General features: G+C 51.7%; 1 protein-coding gene across 1 annotated transcript in view; it reads left to right on the top strand.

The window, feature by feature from the left end:
- Window positions 1–1975: 1975 nt before the first annotated feature.
- Window positions 1976–19600, top strand: part of POLRMT (RNA polymerase mitochondrial) — a 42305-nt gene continuing 24680 nt past the window's right edge. The window contains exons 1-10 of the mRNA XM_082206256.1: window positions 1976–2055; window positions 4166–4261; window positions 5773–6497; window positions 7155–7285; window positions 8627–8813; window positions 10112–10261; window positions 12603–12764; window positions 13741–13911; window positions 16522–16761; window positions 18148–18930. Of these exons, the coding sequence (XP_082062382.1) occupies window positions 2007–2055; window positions 4166–4261; window positions 5773–6497; window positions 7155–7285; window positions 8627–8813; window positions 10112–10261; window positions 12603–12764; window positions 13741–13911; window positions 16522–16761; window positions 18148–18930 (2694 nt within the window). The 5' untranslated portion in view covers window positions 1976–2006. The remainder of the gene's footprint in view (window positions 2056–4165; window positions 4262–5772; window positions 6498–7154; window positions 7286–8626; window positions 8814–10111; window positions 10262–12602; window positions 12765–13740; window positions 13912–16521; window positions 16762–18147; window positions 18931–19600) is intronic.

Here is a 19600-nt window from a genome sequence, read left to right as displayed (position 1 = left end):
GAGTCTCAAATGGGACACGGGTGGAAACTGGGGGTTAAACCACAGAGCCTAGGACTTGCCGATCAGAAGGTCGGCGGTTCGAATCCCCTGAGCTCCCATCGCTCGGTCCCTGCTCCTGCCAACCTAGCAGTTCAAAACACGTCAAAGCACAAGTAGATAAACAGGTACCACTCCAGCGGGAAGGTAAACGGCGTTTCCGTGCGCTGCTCTGGTTCGCCAGAAGCGGCTTCGTCCTGCTGGCCATGACCCGGAAGCTGTATGCCGGCTCCCTCGGCCAATAAAGCGAGATGAGTGCCGCAACCCCAGAGTCGGCCACGACTGGACCTAATGGTCAGGGGTCCCTTTACCTTTTTTAAGAGTCTCAAAGCGGCTAACGTTCTCCTTTCCCTTCCTCCCCCACAACAAACACTCTGTGAGGTGAGTGGGGCTGAGAGACTTCAGAGAAGTGTGACTGGCCCAAGGTCACCCAGCAGCTGCAGGTGGAGGAGTGGAGACGCAAACCATGTTCACCAGATTACGAGTCCACCGCTCTTAATCACTACACCACACTGGCTCTCTAACATTAAATTATGGAGCTCTCTTCTTAACACCCCCTTCAACAACACATCTCACATTGCTGTAAATTTTGGTTTGATGGAAATGCCCTGCAACTCCCAATTTAAGTGTAACACAAGCTCATTACAAAACTTACTTGCTTGAATTAAAGGTAAAGGGACCCCTGACCATTAGGTCCAGTCGGGCAGGAGCTGGGACCGAGCAACGGGAGCTCACCCTGTCGCAGGGATTCGAACCGCCGACCTTCTGATCGGCAAGTCCTAGGAACATGAAGGGTGGAATCCACGCCGCCAGCCAAGGTCAATTGTACTCATCATTAAAACATAATTCCACCAGATGTATTCAAGTATACACCAGTGCTGCAGCTAAATTGGCATCAAAGTCAAAGTCAATAAGGCAAAGTTCTCCTGCCTGTTATTGATTTTATGCTTGTCTCATTTGTTTGGACCTCTCAAGGGAGCCAGGTGTTCTGATTAGAGCCAGAGAAATTGTCGCCAGCTTTCTCAATTGCAGCCCTGGTTTTTTCCAGCGCCAAGCAAACAATCTTTCTACTCCCCTGGGCTTACAAACTTTTTAATTATGTGTGATGGTTGACGCCGGTTGCTTTTCTCCCAAAAAGCAGACGTCTTTTAATTTTGTGGCTGCTGTCACTATCTGCAGTGATCATGGAGCCCAAGAAAGTAAAATCTCTCACTGCCTCCATTTCTTCCCCTTCTATTTGCCAGGAGGTGATGGGACCAGTGGCCATAATCTTCGTTTTTTTGATGTTGTGCTTCGGACCATATTTTGCGCTCTCCTCTTTCACACTCCATTAAAAGGTTCTTTAATTCCTCCTCACTTTCTGCCAACAAGGTTGTGTCATCTGCATATATGAGGTTCTGTTTATTGATGTTTTAATGTTTTATTGCTGTTTTAATATTATTTAAACGGCTTTGAGGCTTTTCTTAAAAAATATAGAGCGGTGTAGAAATGAAATAAAAAAATAATAATAATCCAAAGGAAATGAAAAGGAAAGCCCAAAAAACAAAATACATCTCTAAACCCAGCCAGATGGGCGGGGTACAAATAATAAATTATTATTGTTGTTATTATTGTTGTTATTATTATTATTGTTATTATTATCTCTATCTCTCAATATCTACGTGTGTTCTAAAACGCGATCCCGGAAATCGCCGACACACACATAGCGCTATACCCCTCTTCATTTTGTCTAACTCTAGCGACCACGCTACTCCCTGCGGCCGCCTCCCTGCGCATGCGCCTCTCCCGCAATGCCTCCTGGGAGTCGTAGTTTCCTCCGCACGCGCTCCAGCTTACCCGGCTGCGCGAAGCGGGATGCCTATTGGCTGGCGTGGAGGAGGAGGAGGCGGAGCAACGCCGCGCCTGCGCAGTCGGGACCAGCCAATGTGGTCTGGGTGGGAGCTGAGATGAGGGGGTTTTAGGAGAGGGGCATGTCCATGCTGAAGCTCCAGGGGGCGCTGCTGCTGCTGCGGGGCACAGGTAGGCAGTTCAAGAGGTGGGGTGGGGAGAGGGAGGGGAGGGGGGGAGTCAGGCAGCCACCTGCCCCCCCCACAACTCCCCCCCAAAAAATTGGGGAGGGGGGCTGGAGCCTTATCCCCTCCTATAATATGGGGAGAGTGTGGGGTGGAGTGGGGTGGGGTCTCCTCAGTAGGAGGGCTGGATCATATCCCCCCCCCGCCACTCTCCCCCAGTTGAGAGTGAAGCCCCCCTACCCATAATTGCAAATTGGGGAGGGGAGCTGGAGTCTTATCCCCTCCTATAATATGGGGAAAGTGTGGGGTGGAGTGGGATGGGGTCTCCTCAGTAGGAGGGCTGGATCATATCCCCCCCCTGCCACTCTCCCCCAGTTGAGAGTGAAGCCCCCCTACCCATAATTGCAAATTGGGGAGGGGGCTGGGGCCCTACCCCCTCCTCTAATATGGGGAGAGTGTGGGGTGGAGTGGGATGGGGTCTCCTCAGTAGGAGGGCTGGATCATATCCCCCCCCGCCACTCTCCCCCAGTTGAGAGAGAAGCCCCCCTGCCCATAATTGCAAATTGGGGAGGGGGCTGGGGCCCTATCCCCTCCTATAATATGGGGAAAATGTGGGGTGGAGTGGGGTGGGGGGGTTTTCAGTGGGAGGGCTGCATCTAATTCACCCCTTCCATTCTTTCAGGGGCTCCCCCCAATGGAGAGAGAAGCCCCCTACCCATAATTGCAAATTGGGGAGGGGGGCTGGAGCCTTATCCCCTCCTATAATATGGGGAAAGTGTGGGGTGGAGTGGGATGGGGTCTCCTCAGTAGGAGGGCTGGGTCATACCCCCCCCCGCCACTCTCCCCCAGTTGAGAGAGAAGCCCCCCTGCCCATAATTGCAAATTGGGGAGGGGGCTGGGGCCCTATCCCCTCCTCTAATATGGGGAGAGTGTGGGGTGGAGTGGGGTGAGGGGTCCTCAGTGGGAGGCCTGGATCAAATCCCCGCCCGCCACCCTCCCCCACTTGAGAGTGAAGCCCCCCTACCCACAATTGCAAATTGGAGGGGAGGGAGTTGGACCCTTCTTCCCACATACGGGGGGGGGGGGGGGAATCTGGCAGGCACCTTCCCCTACAAACACACACACATACCCCCAAAATTGGAGAGGGGGCGGGGCCCTATCCCCTCCTATAATATGGGGAGAGTGTGGGGTGGAGTGGGGTGGGGGTGTCCTCAGTGGGAGGGCTGCATCTAATTCACCCCTGACGCTCTTCCTTTCGGGGGCTCCCCCGATGGGGAGAGAAGCCCCCCTACCCATAATTGCAAATTGGAGGGGAGGGGGTTGGACCCTTCTTCCCACATAGGGGGGGAATCTGGCAGGCACCTTCCCCTACACAGACACCCCAAAAAATTTGGGGAGGGGGCTGGGGCCCTAAAGGTAAAGGAATCCCTGCTCCTGCCAACCTAGCAGTTCGAAAGCACGTCAAAGTGCAAGTAGATCAATAGGTACCGCTCCGGCGGGAAGGGAAACGGCGTTTCCGTGCGCTGCTCTGGTTCGCCAGAAGCGGCTTAGTCCTGCTGGCCACATGACCCGGAAGCTGTACGCTGGCTCCCTCGGCCAGTAAAGCGAGATGAGCGCCACAACCCCAGAGTCGGTCACGACTGGACCTAATGGTCAGGGGTCCCTTTACCTTTAAATTCAACTAATAATAATAATAATAATAATAATAATAAGGGACAAGACTATATTAACACAGGACGCATTGCATTTTATATTGAAATACAGGACATTTCTGTATTATACCAGACAGGTGACAGCCCTATACGTGTGCGTGAAGCCTTCCCTGTCTTGTAATTTGCAGAAGAGGATGAAACCCTTTCCCCCTTTACAGTTGCTTCGTTGCCGCTTAACGACGGGGCTGGATCCATCCCCTTTCCTTCATTTTGTGTGGGCAGTGTCTTCGTATTACTTAACAGGAGGTCTCGCTCTTTTCCGCCCCCCCCGCTGCCCCCAAAACAAGGGTGGGAATTAAACTTCGTAGTTTGGGGTGTGGTGGGAAGCGGACTTATTCTCTCCTCATTCTGGTTTCCCTTCAATATTCTCCCCTTTTAACGCTTACCCTTTCCGTTGTGTTTCAGAGAGCCTTTGGATCAGAGTGAGAAATTACTCCTCTGCCAGGGCGAAGGAAGAAGCCAGGAAAAGATGGGTGTGTGAACAAGTAGAGTTGTTGGAAGGTAAGCATAATATAACGCGGGTGGCGCTGTGGGTTAAACCACAGAGCCTAGGACTTGCCGATCAGAAGGTCGGCGGTTCGAATCCCCGCAGTGACGGGGTGAGCTCCTGTTGTTCGGTCCCTGCTCCTGCCAACCTAGCAGTTCGAAAGCACATCAAAGTGCAAGTAGATAAATAGGGACCGCTCCAGTGGGAAGGTAAACGGCGTTTCCATGCGTTGCTCTGGTTCGCCAGAAGCGGCTTAGTCCTGCTGGCCACATGACCCGGAAGCTGTGCGCCGGCTCCCTCGGCCAGTAAAGCGAGATGAGCGCCGCAACCCCAGAGTCGGTCATGACTGGACCTAATGGTCAGGGGTCCCTTTACCTCTTAAGCATTGTATTATTATTATTTTTTAACCCCTTCCTATTTAACCAGTTCTATTAAGGAAAGTTATGTTGTTGTTGTTGTTGTTGTTGTTGTTGTTGTTTGTTGTATATTTATTCATACCCAACCTTTTCCCCCAGACAAGGTCTCAAAGCGACTTATAGAAAACAACTAAAGAAAACCCTTTACATTTGTGTGGCTAAGCAAACACTCTTAGGAGATGCACCTCTGATCTCTCTCTCCTCTCTCTCTCTCTCTCTATCTCTCTCGAAAGCATTGGGTTCTTTTGCTTAGCAAATGAGCAACACCCTAAGCACTAAATTCTCTAAAACAAAAATTTGCTCTCAAGAGTTTCCCAATCCTAACTGGAATGTTGGAAGCGGCAATATCCCAATTGCTCATTTGGAAAAGGGCTGGCATTCTTTTATAATCCAGAGGTACCACTGTATCTGTCTGGAAACTCTAGAAACGGCTCCCTTTCCTTTCCCAAGGAAGCTGCAGAATTGTGGGCTGAACCCCATAAAAACAGGATTATTTCCCTTTTCAAAGTAAGGTCAACAACTGTGAGCTGATCCTTCAAAAACCGGGGCTTTCCACCTTTCCTCCTCTAAAAACTTTCTTTAGTCGTTTAGTCGTGTCCGCCTCTTCGTGACCCCGTGGACCAGAGCACGCCAGGCACTCCTGTCTTCCACTGCCTCCCGCAGTTTGGTCAAACTCATGCTGGTAGCTTCCAGAACACTGTCCCGCCATCTCGTCCTCTGTCGTCCCCTTCTCCATGTGCCCTCCATCTTTCCCAACATCTGGGTCTTTTCCAAGGAGTCTTCTCTTCTCATGAAGTGGCCAAAGTCTTGGAGCCTCAGCTTCAGGATCTGTCCTTCCCGTGAGCACTCAGGGCTGATTTCCTTAAGAATGGAGAAGTTTGATCTTCTTGCAGTCCATGGGACTCTCAAGAGTCTCCTCCAGCACCATAATTCAAAAGCACCCATTCTTCGGCGATCAGCCTTCTTGATGGTCCAGTTCTCACTTCCATACATCACTACTGGGAAAACCCTCTAAAATCTAGGTTCGTCTTATTTACGGATGCCTTCTTTAACTCAGCCCGCCGCATTCCCCAGCGATTCGATTCTTCCTTTCCTTTCCTCCCCTGCAGTGCTGGAGGCAAGAGTGCAGCAGCTGAAGGCTGAAAATGTATCGGAGGTGGTCGTCAGCGAGGTCCAACGCTCCCGCCTGCGCAAGTTCGTCTCCCTCCCGCCCGCCCCGCGAAAAACGGCCGCTGCCGGCCCGGCTCGGACCGAGAGCGCCCCGAAACGCGAGGAAAAGCCCCAGCCTAGCCGCTGGACCGAGAAGCTGAAGAAGGAGAAGTCGATGAAGAACAAACGCCTTCTGAAACTGGAGGCCAAGCTCTCGGCCGCCGTCCCGGGCGACGTGGCTGAGCCTGCCCTGGAGTGGATTGGTCCCGGCGCAAAGGACGGAGATTTCTCCCTGCGCTCTCCCGCTAAAGAGACCCGGGCAAAGCTCAAGGCGCGAGCGTCTAAGTCGCAGAAGTCCAGCAAATCCGGCGATGGCCAGCCAAACAAGACGGCCAAAGTCTCGATCGGGACGCAGTCTCGGGATCCTTCCGGGAGCTGCGAGGAACCGGGGGAGCCCTTTCGGGTCTGGGACGCCGCCGAGGGGACGCTACCCCTGGACGAGGAAGACGGGAACCGCCACATGAACGTCAAGCTGAACATTTTGTCCTATCTGGACGCCTGCCTTTTTCTCGGTCAGCCCGAAAGAGCCCAACAGTGCTTGATGTTTTATCACCGCTCTCATGCCCGCAGGAAGCGCCTTGACGTCCGAATGTACAATCTCGTTATGCAAGGGTACGCCAAGAAGGTAGGGAGATTTGCATCCCTTTTTGCAGTGGTAGTGCCAGGGTGGATAAAAATCAAATCTTTTTTGAAAATAAAAAAATCTGATCTTTACAGTGGTGCCTCGCAAGACGAAAAGAATCCGTTCTGTGATTCTCTTCGTCTAGCGGTTTTTTCGTCTTGCGAAGCAAGCCCATTGACGGATTAGCGGCTTTTAGCGGCTTTTAGCGGCTTATCGGATCAGCTGATAAGCAGCTTAGCGGCTTAGAAAAAGGGGGGGAGGAAACCCCCCCCCCCGCAGGAACTCGCAAGACATTGTCGTCTTGTGAAGCAAGCCCATAGGAGATTCGTTTTGCGAAGCACCTCCAAAACGGAAAACTCTTTCGTCTAGCGAGTTTTCCATCTTGCGAGGCACCACTGTAAATCAGACTTTTTCTTTTAAATCGGATTATTTTTTTTAAATCAGATTTTTAAAATAAAATGCTTTTGGAGGAAAAACCCTTCTAAAGATTTTCTATTTAAGTTACATTACAGTCCAATCCCACTTCAGACACCAAGGGTGGTGCTGTGGGTTAAACCACAGAGCCTAGGACCTGCCAATCAGCAGTGAAGCATTTGCCTCAAATGCAGATAAGCAACAAGTCCTGGTCCTTGTTTGAGTCTCCTTTCTTTCTCCCCCCAGGGCCTCCTGACACAGGTTGGCAGACTCTTCCACCTTCTTGAGGAAGCTGGCTTGAGGCCCAACCCGGACTCTTACGCCGCTGCGCTCGCTTGCATGGGGCAGTGTGGGGCATCTCGCAACATCATCTTCAGGTGTTACTCTTGACATTGGTCCCTTCCTCAGCGACAGCGGTGGTGCAGTGGTTAGAGCGTTGGGGCTGTGGCCTGGGTTCGAATCCCCACTCTGCCATGAAGTTCACTGGGTGACCTTGGGCCAGTCGACACTCTCAGCCTAACCCACCTCCCGGATTGAGGACTAGGACTCGGGAGACCAGGGGTTGACTCCCCCACAAATGGGCATGAAGCTTTCAGGGATGGGGGGGCATTGGGGGCCAGTCACCGCCTCTCCACCTAATCTACCTGAGAGGTGTGTGGTTGACTGAGGAGGGCCACGTACACCATCTTGAGCTCCTATGGAGAAAACGTGATATACAGATATCTTTCTATATACAGTGGTGCCTCACAAGACGAAATTAATTCGTTCCGCAAGTTTTTCCTTCTTGCGAGTTTTTCGTCTTGCGAAGCACGGTTTCCCATAGGAATGCATTGAAAATCAATCAATGCGTTCCTATGGAGACCGTCCGGGGACAGAGGGGAAGCGCCGCGCGCCTTCCCCTCTGTCCCCTCTTTTGAAGCAAGGGGCGGAGGGGAGAAGATCGCTTCTCCCCGTTGCCACCCCTTGGTTCAAAAGGGGTCCGGGGAGAGAGGGGAAGGCGCACGTGCCTTCCCCTCTGTCCCTGGAGATTGCGGGGCTGGCAACGGGGAAAAGCGATCTTCTCCCCGCCGCCCCTTGCTTCAAAAGAGGTCCGGGGACAGCAGGGAAGACACGCTGCGCTTCCCCGCTATCCCCGGAGCTTGCGGGGCAAGCTTCGTTTTACGAAGCAAGCCCATAGGGAAATTCGTCTTGCGAAGCAACTCGAAAACGAAAAAACCTTTCGTCTTGCGAGTTTTTCGTCTCGCGAGGCGTTCGTCTTGCAGGGCACCACTGTACAGATATCTTTCTATATAAATAGAAAAGCAGGGGATCGTCACGCTGTGCATTCCAATGGGAGTAGCAAGCTTCTCTGTCCTCCCTCCTCCTGTAGGAGGTGGGGAGGTTAGTGCTTGTGCCAGGAGATATGTAGGGAACTTGAATAATAACATTCACTTCTCCATTTCCCATAAACCATCTCTCTCCCCCCGATATCACAAGTTCATTTTCCTTACTGTGCATAATGTCCAGAAGGGTTTTCCAATCATTCATAAATCGCCAGCGGCGATTATAAGCACGTCAAATTTGCCGTCTCAGCCAAAGCCATTCATTTTGATAGGCGTCGGTAATGACGATTCTCCGCGAGAGGAATGGGAGGGGGCCGCTTTTTTCGGACACTGCTGACCCAAGCTTCTTTATCTGCCGTTCCTTCCTATCCGCACCCCCCCCCCGCACCCCCACAGATGCCTCCAGCAGCTCAAAGAAGACGGCTTTCAAGTGAAGGACCTCTTCCGGGACTCTGGGTTTGAGGAAGACTGGAGGAAGATGGTGCTGAAAGCCGTCCGGAGGGTTGTGGAAGACTTCCAGCCCCCGTCTCCTCGCCCTGCCGAAATCTGCACGGTTCCCCTACTCCGGGACTTCTACGCGAAGGTAATTATTATTATTATTTATTTATATCCCGTCTATCTGGCTGGGTTTCCCAAAACACTCTGGGCTGCTTCCAACAGAATATTAAAAACACGATAAAACATCCAACATTAAAAGCTTCCCTAAACAGGGCTGCCTTCAGATGTCTTCTAAAAGTGTAAAAGTTGTTTATTTCCTTGACATTTGGTGGGAGGGAGTTCCATAGGGCGGGCGCCACAACCGAGAAGGTCCTCCTGGTTCCCTGTATCTTCGCTGCTCGCAGGGAGGGAACCACCAGAAGGCCCTCGGAGCTGGACCCTGGTGTCCGGGGTGGATGATGGGGGTGGAGATGCTCCTTCAGGTATACTGGACTGAGGCTATTTAGGGCTTTCAAGGTCAGCACCAGCACTTTGAATTGTGCTCGGAAACATACTGGGAGCCAATGCAGATCTCTCAGGACCAGTGTTATGTGGTCCCGGCGGCCACTCCCAGTCCCCAGTCCAGCTGCCGCGTTCTGGATTAGTTGCAGTTTCCTGATCACCTTCCAAGGCAGCCCCACGTAGAGCACATTGCAGTAGTCCAAGCGGGAGATAACCAGAGCTTGCACCACTCTGGCGAGACAGTCCGCAGGCAGGGAGGGTCTCATCCTGCATACCAGACGGAGCTGATAAACAGCCGCCCTGGACACAGAATTGACCTGCGCCTCCATGGACAGCTGTGAGTCCAAAATGACCCCCAGGCTACACACCTGGTCCTTCGGGGGCACAGTCACTCCATTCAGGACCAGGGAGTCCTCCACACCTGCCTGCCCCTGCCCCCCTAAAACAGTGGATCCTCCAGGCACAAGGACAGTCTAGCTGAGGTTAGTAAATGCTGGGGATAAGGAACACAGGAGAGGTCTCTACCACCTTAATGCCCTTTGCCTGCTGAGTGGCACTAGGTAAAGGTAAAGGGACCCCTGACCATTAGGTCCAGTCGTGGACGACTCTGGGGTTGCGGCGCTCATCTCGCTTTACTGGCCGAGGGAGCCGGCGTACAGCTTCCGGGTCATGTGGCCAGCAGGACTAAGCCGCTTCTGGCGAACCAGAGCAGCGCACGGAAACGCCGTTTACCTTCCCACCGGAGTGGTACCTATTGATCTACTTGCACTTTGACGTGCTTTCGAACTGCTAGGTTGGCAGGAGCAGGGACCGAGCAACGGGAGCTCACCCCGTCATTGCGGGGATTCGAACTGATGACCTTCTGATCAGCAAGTCCTAGGCTCTGTGGTTTAACCCCATGGCTCCCTTCCCACCCCCGCCCACTTTTCTTTCTTGCCTCAGGGGAAGCCCGTCTCCTACCCCAAGCTCGATTTCACAGCGCAAGAACTGCGGGACCAGTTCCGGAAGCAGCTGGCAATGGAGGCATCAGACACAGTCACCATTGACTCCGTGGAGGCAGCCAAGCCCTTGACAGAGGAAGCCAGCAGAGCGGTAAAAGGATGAGAGAGAGAAAAGAATTTGAACCGTTAAAATGGAAAGGGGTCCAACAATTTTGGGAGGTTGGATAGTTGCCATGGAATCCGGGTGGATTTGATTTAAATCAAATCAATTTAAATCGCGGTTTAGATCACTAGTCAGTAAGACTTGATTTAAAATCCCTATTCAGTAAGACTTGATTTAAAATCACTAGACAGTAAGACTTGATTTAAATCACTTTTTTTACAGAAAGACTCATTCTTGCTGGTATAATCTTAATACTTACAACCATATAAAGGTTTCATTTTTGGAATAATAACTTTCCAGAGTAGTTTTTACGGTTTACATCAAAAATTACTGATTTGGTTATAGTATTAGAAATTACATTGATAATTATGAAATTATTGCGAGGTTTAATAATTCAACTCTTTATATTTGGGCAACTTTTCTGCTGTGTTTTATTGGAAGGAGAAAAGTAATCATTTCCTTAATAAACATTTAAACAATTTATTTAACTAAAACAATGACATTATAGGACATGCATCAGTGTTTGTTAACTGATGTGGTTAAACTTAAAAAAAAAAAAAAACTTAGAGTGAGTTTTAGCACGCATGAAAAACTTAAATCGTATTTAAATTGATTTGATTTACATCAGATCCACCCTGGCATGATGCCAGCTACCGGTGGAGATTAGCCGGGAGGGGGAAAACCATGACATCTAAGACCTTGTTGTGCCAAAGCCCATTCCTTCCTGCTCTCCGTCTTTAAACATTTGTCTTGGGCAGGGGTTGATGTGAGTTGTAGTTTCCGCATAGCTGTCAACTTACAGATTTGAAAATAAGGGACCAGCAACCTCAAAAATAAGGGATCAGCAGCCACAATAAGGGATTTTAGTCAACCAACTGAAATACGAAGTTAAAAGGGACCAGATAATTTGGGAGAGCAGCGCCGGTTTTTAGCCCTTCGTTTCCAGAGGTTGCTGCTCCAGACACCAGCTGATGAAACACTGCAATTAAATAATTACAAGCAGCAACCACTTTTCGCGCAAAACTAAGTCCGAGCTACAAAGATGCTGCTGCAGTTCTGTATCTTTTCTCTCGTGCTCCATCTGCAGCTCTCAATTCCATCAAGGTGGGGCGGGAGGAAGGGGGGGGAAAAATAGCGCCCAAAGTAAACCCGCAGATCACACTATCTATGCTAGTCTACCACTACAAATCTATGGGAGAAGCGCTTGCGGTCCTTCCTCCGCTTTCCCCCTCTATGGTTAGCCCTTGGAACACCTGCCCGCGCCTCCGCCTCCGCCTCCTCTCTCTGAACTGCTTTCTCTATGGTTGCCCTCGCTCTCCTCTCAAGGCTCCTCAGTCCCGGCGGGGAGGGGTTCCTGGGGGCCGAGGCTGGTGAGAGGAGGCCGTGGGGGGGGGGGCGGGCCGGGCAGCCAAGCAACACAGTTGGAGCCTCCCTCCTCCCTGGCTGGCAGGGAGGGAGAGGAGCTGCTTCCTTTGAAACCCGGGAAATTTAAGGGACATTATCAATAAGGGACAGCAGCAGGACACGGCGCTGGGATAAGGGACTGTTCCGCCAAATAAGGGACACTTGACAGCTATGAGTTTGCGGCCGGCTTGCTGCTGCGGTGCCCGGAAGCGGCAGTCCGCCTATCCTCCTCTCTCTGCAGCCCTGGGAATACGCTGTGGCCACTTACCGTATTTTTCGCTCCATAAGACACACTTTTTTCCTCCTAAAAAGTAAGGGGAAATGTCTGTGCGTCTTATGGAGCAAATGCGTGGTCCCTGGAGCCAAATTGCCCAGGGGTGAAAAGCAGATCATGCTTTTTTTTTTTTTTTTTCAAAGAGGAAAGGGGGTGTTGAAACGAAGCCGCTAAGCAGCTGATCGGCAAGTGATCGGGAGGGAGATAAGGGACGCTAGCGATAAAGGAGGCTGCCTGGGAGGGGGGAGGTAAAAGCACATGGATCTTCAGGATTTTTGCATTGGGTCACCCCAAATTCACCATCAGATCACATAGCATGTCCGTGGCTATAGCCTGCACCAAAAAAAAATCACACATCCCCTGTTTTGTGGTTACAAAGCACGGATCCACATGGATCCTCAGGATGCTTGCATTGGGCTACCCCAAACTTACTGTCAAATCACATATCGTGTCTGTGGCCACAGCATGAACCACAGCAATCATACACTCACTGTTTCGTTCAGAATTTTTTTCTCCTAGTTTTCCTCCTCTAAAAACTAGGTGTGTCTTATGGTCAGGTGCGTCTTATGGAGCGAAAAATACGGTAGTGCCACATTGTGGTGATGATGATGATGATGATGTAACTTTCTTTACGGTTTTGCTCATGTGTAGCGGAGCCTCCTATCCGTCCTCCGCAGCCGCTGGCGCACATCTCTCTTGCAAAGCCTGCAAGAATCCAAGCTGCACATGGCGCAACGGAATTCGGGTCAGCTAAACCTCTACCCCTTCCTCTGCGTTCTGAAAGACGAAGAATACGTTGACGTCCTCATGCGGGTAAGAGGGTTTCTCCCCCCCCCCTTTATAATTTTTTAAAATTTTTCCGCCTTACGTGTTAGAATATTCATTTAAACAACCTTAAAATATCAATTCATCATGCGAAAGGCTGGGCTGAATGAATCCCTAGCTGGAATTAAGATTGCCAGAAGAAATATCAACAACTTCAGATACGCAGATGACACAACCTGGATGGCAGAAAGTGAGGAGGAATTAAAGAACCTTTTGATGAGAGTGAAAGAGGAGAGCGCAAAATATGGTCTGAAGCTCAACATCAAAAAAATGAAGATCGTGGCCACTGGTCCCATCACCTCCTGGCAAATAGAAGGGGAAGAAATGGAGGCAGTGAGAGATTTTACTTTCTTGGGCTCCATGATCACTGCAGATGGTGACAGCAGCCACGAAATTAAAAGACGCCTGCTTCTTGGGAGAAAAGCAATGACAGCATCTTAAAAAGTAGAGACATCACTTTGTCATCAAAGGTCCGTATAGTAACAGCTCTGGTTTTCCCAGTAGTGATGTATAGAAGTGAGAGCTGGACCATCAAGAAGGCCGATCGCCGAAGAATGGATGCTTTTGAATTCTGGTGCTGGAGGAGACTCTTGAGAGTCCCATGGACTGCAAGAAGATCAGACCTCTCCATTCTGAAGGAAATCAGCCCTGAGTGCTCACTGGAAGGACAGATCCTGAAGCTGAGGCTCCAAGACTTTGGCCACCTCAGGAGAAGAGAAGACTCCCTGGAAAAGACCCTGATTTTCCTTTTTAACCAGGCCTTTGGTGGATCTGATTTACATCCTATGCCCTTTTAAAATGTGTTGGTTTTTTTGTGTGGGGTATTGGATTGTCGTTTTTATTTTTATTATGCATTTTGTGGTTTTATATCTTGGATTTTATTCTGTGAACTGCCCTGAGACCCCCGGGTATAGGGCGGTATGTAAATTCAGTAACTATATTAATAACCTCCTTTCTCCCCCAGAGCCTCAACAACCTGTCGCCGCAAGGGGAGTCTCTCCTGGTCCTGGCGAGGGAACTGGGCTCCAAAGTCTACAGCAAGTTCATGCTGCAGAAGAAATCCAGGAGCCGCTTGGTGGAGAAGATCCAGCGGCTGTACGACAAATACGTGCAGCTGCTCGCGAAGGACACTCAGGTAATGGTCCAAGGCCTGGAAACGATGCCTTATGAGGAACGGCTAAGGGAGCTGGGCATGTTTAGCCTGGAGAAGAGGAGGTTAAGGGGTGATAGGATAGCCATGTTCAAATATATAAAAGGATGTCACATAGAGGAGGGAGAAAGGTTGTTGCTTTCTGCTGCTCCAGAGAAGCGGACACGGAGCAATGGATCCAAACTACAAGAAAGAAGATTCCACCTAAACATTAGGAAGAACTTCCTGACAGTAAGAGCTGTTCGACAGTGGAATTTGCTGCCAAGGGGTGTGGTGGAGTCTCCTACTTTGGAGGTCTTTAAGCAGAGGCTTGACAACCATATGTCAGGAGTGCTCTGATGGCGTTTCCTGCTTGGCAGGGGGTTGGACTCGATGGCCCTTGGGGTCTCTTCCAACTCTATGATTCTATGATTCTAAGCGCCGTCGCCTTCACGCCGCCGGTCTTGCTCAGCCAAGCTCCCGAATTCATTCCTTCTTTCCGTGACATTTGCATCTTGCCTTCCCTCCCGAGACACATGGTTCTCCCCTTCCCCTTTTCGCCCTCGCGACAACCCTGGAAGGTCGGTTGAGCTGACAGCGAGCGACTGGCCAAAGGTCACCCGGCAAAGGGGGAATTCGAACCCAAGTCTCTCCCAGTTTTAATCCAGCCTTCTTTCAGATCCAGCCCTGTAACATTGGCTCTCAGTGTTCATCTTACAGTTCTATTTTGCAGTGTTATGGGTTACGTTTAATGGAATGTTTTCGACTGCTGGAATAATTTCCAATACAGTGGTACCTCGGGTTGCATACACTTCAGGTTACATACGCTTCAGGTTACAGACTCCACTAACCTAGAAATAGTACCTCGGGTTAAGAACTTTGCTTCAGGATGAGAACCGAAATCGCGCGGCGGCAGCGGGAAGCCCCATTAGCTAAAGTGGTGCTTCAGGTTAAGAACAATTTCAGGTTAAGAACGGACCTCCGGAACAAATAAAGTACTTAACCCGAGGTACCACAGTAATAATAATAATAATTTATTATTTATACCCCGCCCATCTGGCCCGGCCTCCCCAGCCATTCTGGGTAGCCCCCAACAGAAAATTAAAAACACGATAAAACATCAAACATTAAAAAACTTGCCTAAACAGGGCTGCCTTCAGGTGTCTTCTAAAAGTCAGATAGTTGTTTATTTCCTCGACATCTGATGGGCAGGTGCCACCACCGGGAAGGCCCTCTGCCTGCTTCCCTGTTACCTCGCTCCTTGCAGGGAGGGAACCGCCAGAAGGCCCTCGGAGCTGGACCTCAGTGTCCGGGCTGAACGATGGGGGTGGAGACGCTCCATCAGGGATACTGGGCCATTTAGGGCTTTAATGGTCAGCACCAACACTGAATTGTGCTTGGAAACGTCCTGGTAGCCAATGTAGGTCTTTCAGGACTAGTGTTATATGGTCTCGGCGGCCGCTCCCAGTCACCAGTCCAGCTGCCACATTCTGGATTAGTTGTGGTTTCCGGGTCACCTTCAAAGGCAGCCCCACGGAGAGTGCATGGCAGTAGTCCAAGTGGGAAATAACCAGAGCATGCACCACTCTGGCCAGACAGTCTGCAGGCAGATAGGGTCTCAGCCTGCATGGAGCTGGTAAACAGCTGCCCTGGACACAGATTTGACCTGTGCCTCCATGGACAGCTGTGAGTCCAAAATGACTCCCAGGCTGCGCACCTGGTGCTTCAGGGGCACAGTGACCCCATTCAGGACCAGGAAATCCCCCACACCCGCCCACCTCCTGTCCCCCCCAAACAGTCCTTCTGTCTTGTCAGGATTCAACCTCAATCTGTTAGCCGCCATCCATCCTCCAACCGCCTCCAGACACTCACACAGGACCTTCACCGCCTTCACTGGTTCTGATTTGAAAGAGAGATAGAGCTGGGTATCATCCGCACACTGATGGACACCCAGCCCAAATCCCCTGATGATCTCTCCCAGCGGCTGCATGTAGATGTTGAAAAGCATGGGGGAGAGGACAGAACCCTGAGGCACCCCACAAGAAATGAAATGGGTTTGGCAACCCGTCCTGGCATGTCGAGACTCCCCAGGGTTCCAGGTCTTCGCAATAAAAAATTGCCACCCTCCTTGCAACAGCCACAGTTGCTATTTAAGTCAAGAGCACGAGAACTAGAACCTTGTCTTACCTTTTGGTCGGCATGTTTTACGACCAGGCGCGTTTTGGGACTTGGCGCTGCAATTTTTGGGAGAAAGTGGGCTTAAACATAGAGGAGGGAGAAAGGTTGTTTTCTGCTGCTCCAGAGAAGCGGACACGGAGCAATGGATCCAAACTACAAGAAAGAAGATTCCACCTAAACATTAGGAAGAACTTCCTGACAGTAAGAGCTGTTCGACAGTGGAATTTGCTGCCCAGGAGTGTGGTGGAGTCTCCTCCTTTGGAGGTCTTTAAGCAGAGGCTTGACAACCATATGTCAGGAGTGCTCTGATGGTGTTTCCTGCTTGGCAGGGGGTTGGACTCGATGGCCCTTGGGGTCTCTTCCAACTCTATGATTCTATGATTCTAAGAGCCGGGGACAGCCGTCGCCTCTAACTTTGAACCCTTCCTTTCCCCGCAGCCGGACGGCTACCTGCCTCGCGAATATTGGGAGAAGCTGGCGGACGAGGACGGCTGCAGCCCCTCGCTGGTTTGCAAGGAGCATCCCTGGCCCCACGCGCTTCTCGTTCAACTGGGTTTGCACCTGGTGGAGCTGTTGGTACAGGTTCTCAAGATGGAGAGCAACCTCTTGAACCCGGGACTGGAGCAGAAGCTCATCCCCGTCCTCTACCACGTCTACTCCTTCCGCAGCGGCCGCCAGGTAGGGGGACGGGGCAAGGACCCGCCGGTTGCAAATTAGCAGGGGCTAGGAGGAAAGCTTTGCTTGCAATGGACAGGAAACTGGGGCGGGGCCTATGTGGCCAGGGCAAAAGTGGGCGGGGCAACGGAGGTGGGCAGGGGGGCTGCGTTGCGACCTTTAAAGCCCTATACGGCCTAGGACCCTCGTACCTACGGGACCGCCCCTCCTGGTATGTCCCACAGAGGAACTTACGATCGTCAAACAAAAACATCTTGGCAGTCCCGGGCCACAGGGAGGTTAGGCTGGCCTCGACCAGAGCCAGGGCCTTTTCGGCTGTGGCCCCGATCTGGCGGAACGCTCTGTCACAAGAGACCAGGGCCCTGTGGGACTTGACATCCACAGGGCCTGCAAGACGGAGCTGTTCCACCAGGCCTTTGGCCAGGGCACAGCCTGACCCCCTCCTTTGGCACTCCTCACAGAACTCTAGCCCAATGGTTGTAATTAGTCTGATTTGAAATGAGTTTATAATGAAATGATTTTAGAATGTTGTATCATTTTATTGTTGTTAGCCGCCCTGAGCCCGGCTTCGGCTGGGGAGGGCGGGATATAAATAAAATTTATTATTATTTATTTTTTTTATTATTATTATTAGGCTTGGGTACCGCTCATTCACCCTTGGACCCCCTCCCTCTGTCGTCGCCCCCTCTTTCCCACTCCCCGTCTCTCTGTCAGCCTCCTTAACCCCTTCTCTCTCTGCCTACTACTTTTTATTATTGTTACTATCAAAATAAATTTAATAGTTTTCAATCTAAAAAATCCAATATATGCCACATGGTATCAATACCAGATTACCCCACACATTTCTCGTTAACATTAACAAATAATCAACAAGAAGACATTTTTACCACCCCACCCCCCAAATCCCCAAACCGACCTTCTGATCGGCAAGCCCTAGGCTCTGTGGTTTAGACCACAGTGCCACCCACGTCCCATTTAGGAACAGTTAAAAGGTAAAGGGACCCCTGACCATTAGGTCCAGTCGTGGCCGACTCTGGGGTTGCGGCGCTCATCTCGCTTTATTGGCCGAGGGAGCCGGCGTACAGCTTCCGGGTCATGTGGCCAGCAGGACTAAGCCTCTTCTGGCGAACCAGAGCAGCGCATGGAAACGCCGTTTACCTTCCCGCCGGAGCGGTACCTATTTATCTACTTGCACAGGCGTGCTTTTGAACTGCTAGGTTGGCAGGAGCAGGGACCGAGCAACGGGAGCTCACCCCGTCCATCGCGGGGATTCGAACCGCCGACCTTCTGATCGGCAAGCCCTAGGCTCTGTGGTTTAACCCTAGGGATCACCTTATACACAGGGGAAATAATGCCAGTGGTAAGTTCTCCCTCCTTTCCCCCCTGCAGGTGGGCTTCATTAGGCCGCACCCCCTGTTTGCCCGCCTTCTCATGGAGGCCGCCGAGACCACCTTGACCTTCGACTCATTCGTCATCCCCATGCTCTGCCCGCCCATCCCCTGGGTGTCCACGCAGTTCGGCGCCTACGTCTTCGCCCCCACCAAGCTCATGCGCTACGTGGAAGGGGCCCTTCAGCACCAGCTGTTGCTCGACCGCGCCCCGCGCAGCAGCCTTTACCCCGTCATGGATGCCCTGAACCAACTGGGCAACTGCCCCTGGAAGGTCAATGAAGCCATCTTGGACGTCGTCATCTCCGTCTTCAACGACAAGGGCAACGAGAAACTGGACGTCCCCCCGCCGCCCTCGGAAGCCCCCCAGCCCGCCGCGCACCTCCCCGACGGGGCCGCCCCGAGCAAGGTGGCGCTCCGGCGGGAGGCGGCGCGGTGCCGCAAGAAGGCCACGGAAATGTACAGCCTTCGGATGGACGCTCTCTACAAGCTATCCATCGCCAAGCACATGAGCGGAAGAGTCTTCTGGTTCCCGCACAACGTGGACTTCCGGGGGAGGACGTATCCTTGCCCTCCGCACTTCAACCACCTGGGCAGCGACCTCACGAGAGCCATCTTGCTCTTCGCGGAGGGGCGGCCCCTGGGCCCCCACGGCCTGGACTGGCTGAAGGTCCACCTTGTCAACCTCACGGGGCTGAAGAAGAAGGAGAGCCTGCGGAGTAGACTGGCCTACGCCAACGAAATCATGGAGGACGTCTTGGACTCGGCGGACCGCCCCCTGACGGTGGGTCAGTGGAGAGGGGGGCAGGTGCCGGGTTCATTGCGGGCAGGAATTGGTCTGATCCAGGGGACACAGAGACCTTGGGGGAGACCCATCTTACCTGGAGAACAATAAAAGTGATTACCGTATTTTTTGCTCTATAAGACTCACTTTTCCCCTCCTAAAAAGTAAGGGGATCTTATGGAGAGAATGCAGTCTGCGCAGCTATCCCAGAAGCCAGAACAGCAAGAGGGATCGCTGCTTGGCTTCTGAGATTCAGAATATTTTTTTCCTTGTTTTCCTCCTCCAAAAACTAGGTGCGTCTTGTGGTCTGGTGCGTCTTATAGAGCGAAAAATACGGTATGCGGTGGTGCCTCGGGTTACAGGCGCTTCAGGTTACAGACTCCGCGAACCCAGTAATAGTACCTCAGGTTAAGAACTTTGCTTCCGGTTGAGAACAGAAATCGCACGGCGGCAGCGGGAGGCCCCATTAGCTAACGTGGTACCTCAAGTTAAGAACAGTTTCAGGTTAAGAATGGACCTCCAGAACGAATTAAGTTCTTAACCCAAGGTACCACTGTATGCTGTTTTGATAAAGGTCACCCCAGATTATAGGCTGTACCCCTAAAATGAGATCTTGAAAGGCAAGTGTAGGCAGCTTAAGGCCCGGGGGCCGGATCTGGCCCAATCGCCT

This window comes from Podarcis vaucheri (assembly GCF_965113315.1).
Source record: "Podarcis vaucheri genome assembly, chromosome: 18".
NCBI lineage: Eukaryota > Metazoa > Chordata > Lepidosauria > Squamata > Lacertidae > Podarcis > Podarcis vaucheri.
This window is presented reverse-complemented; position numbering and strand designations above follow the sequence as displayed.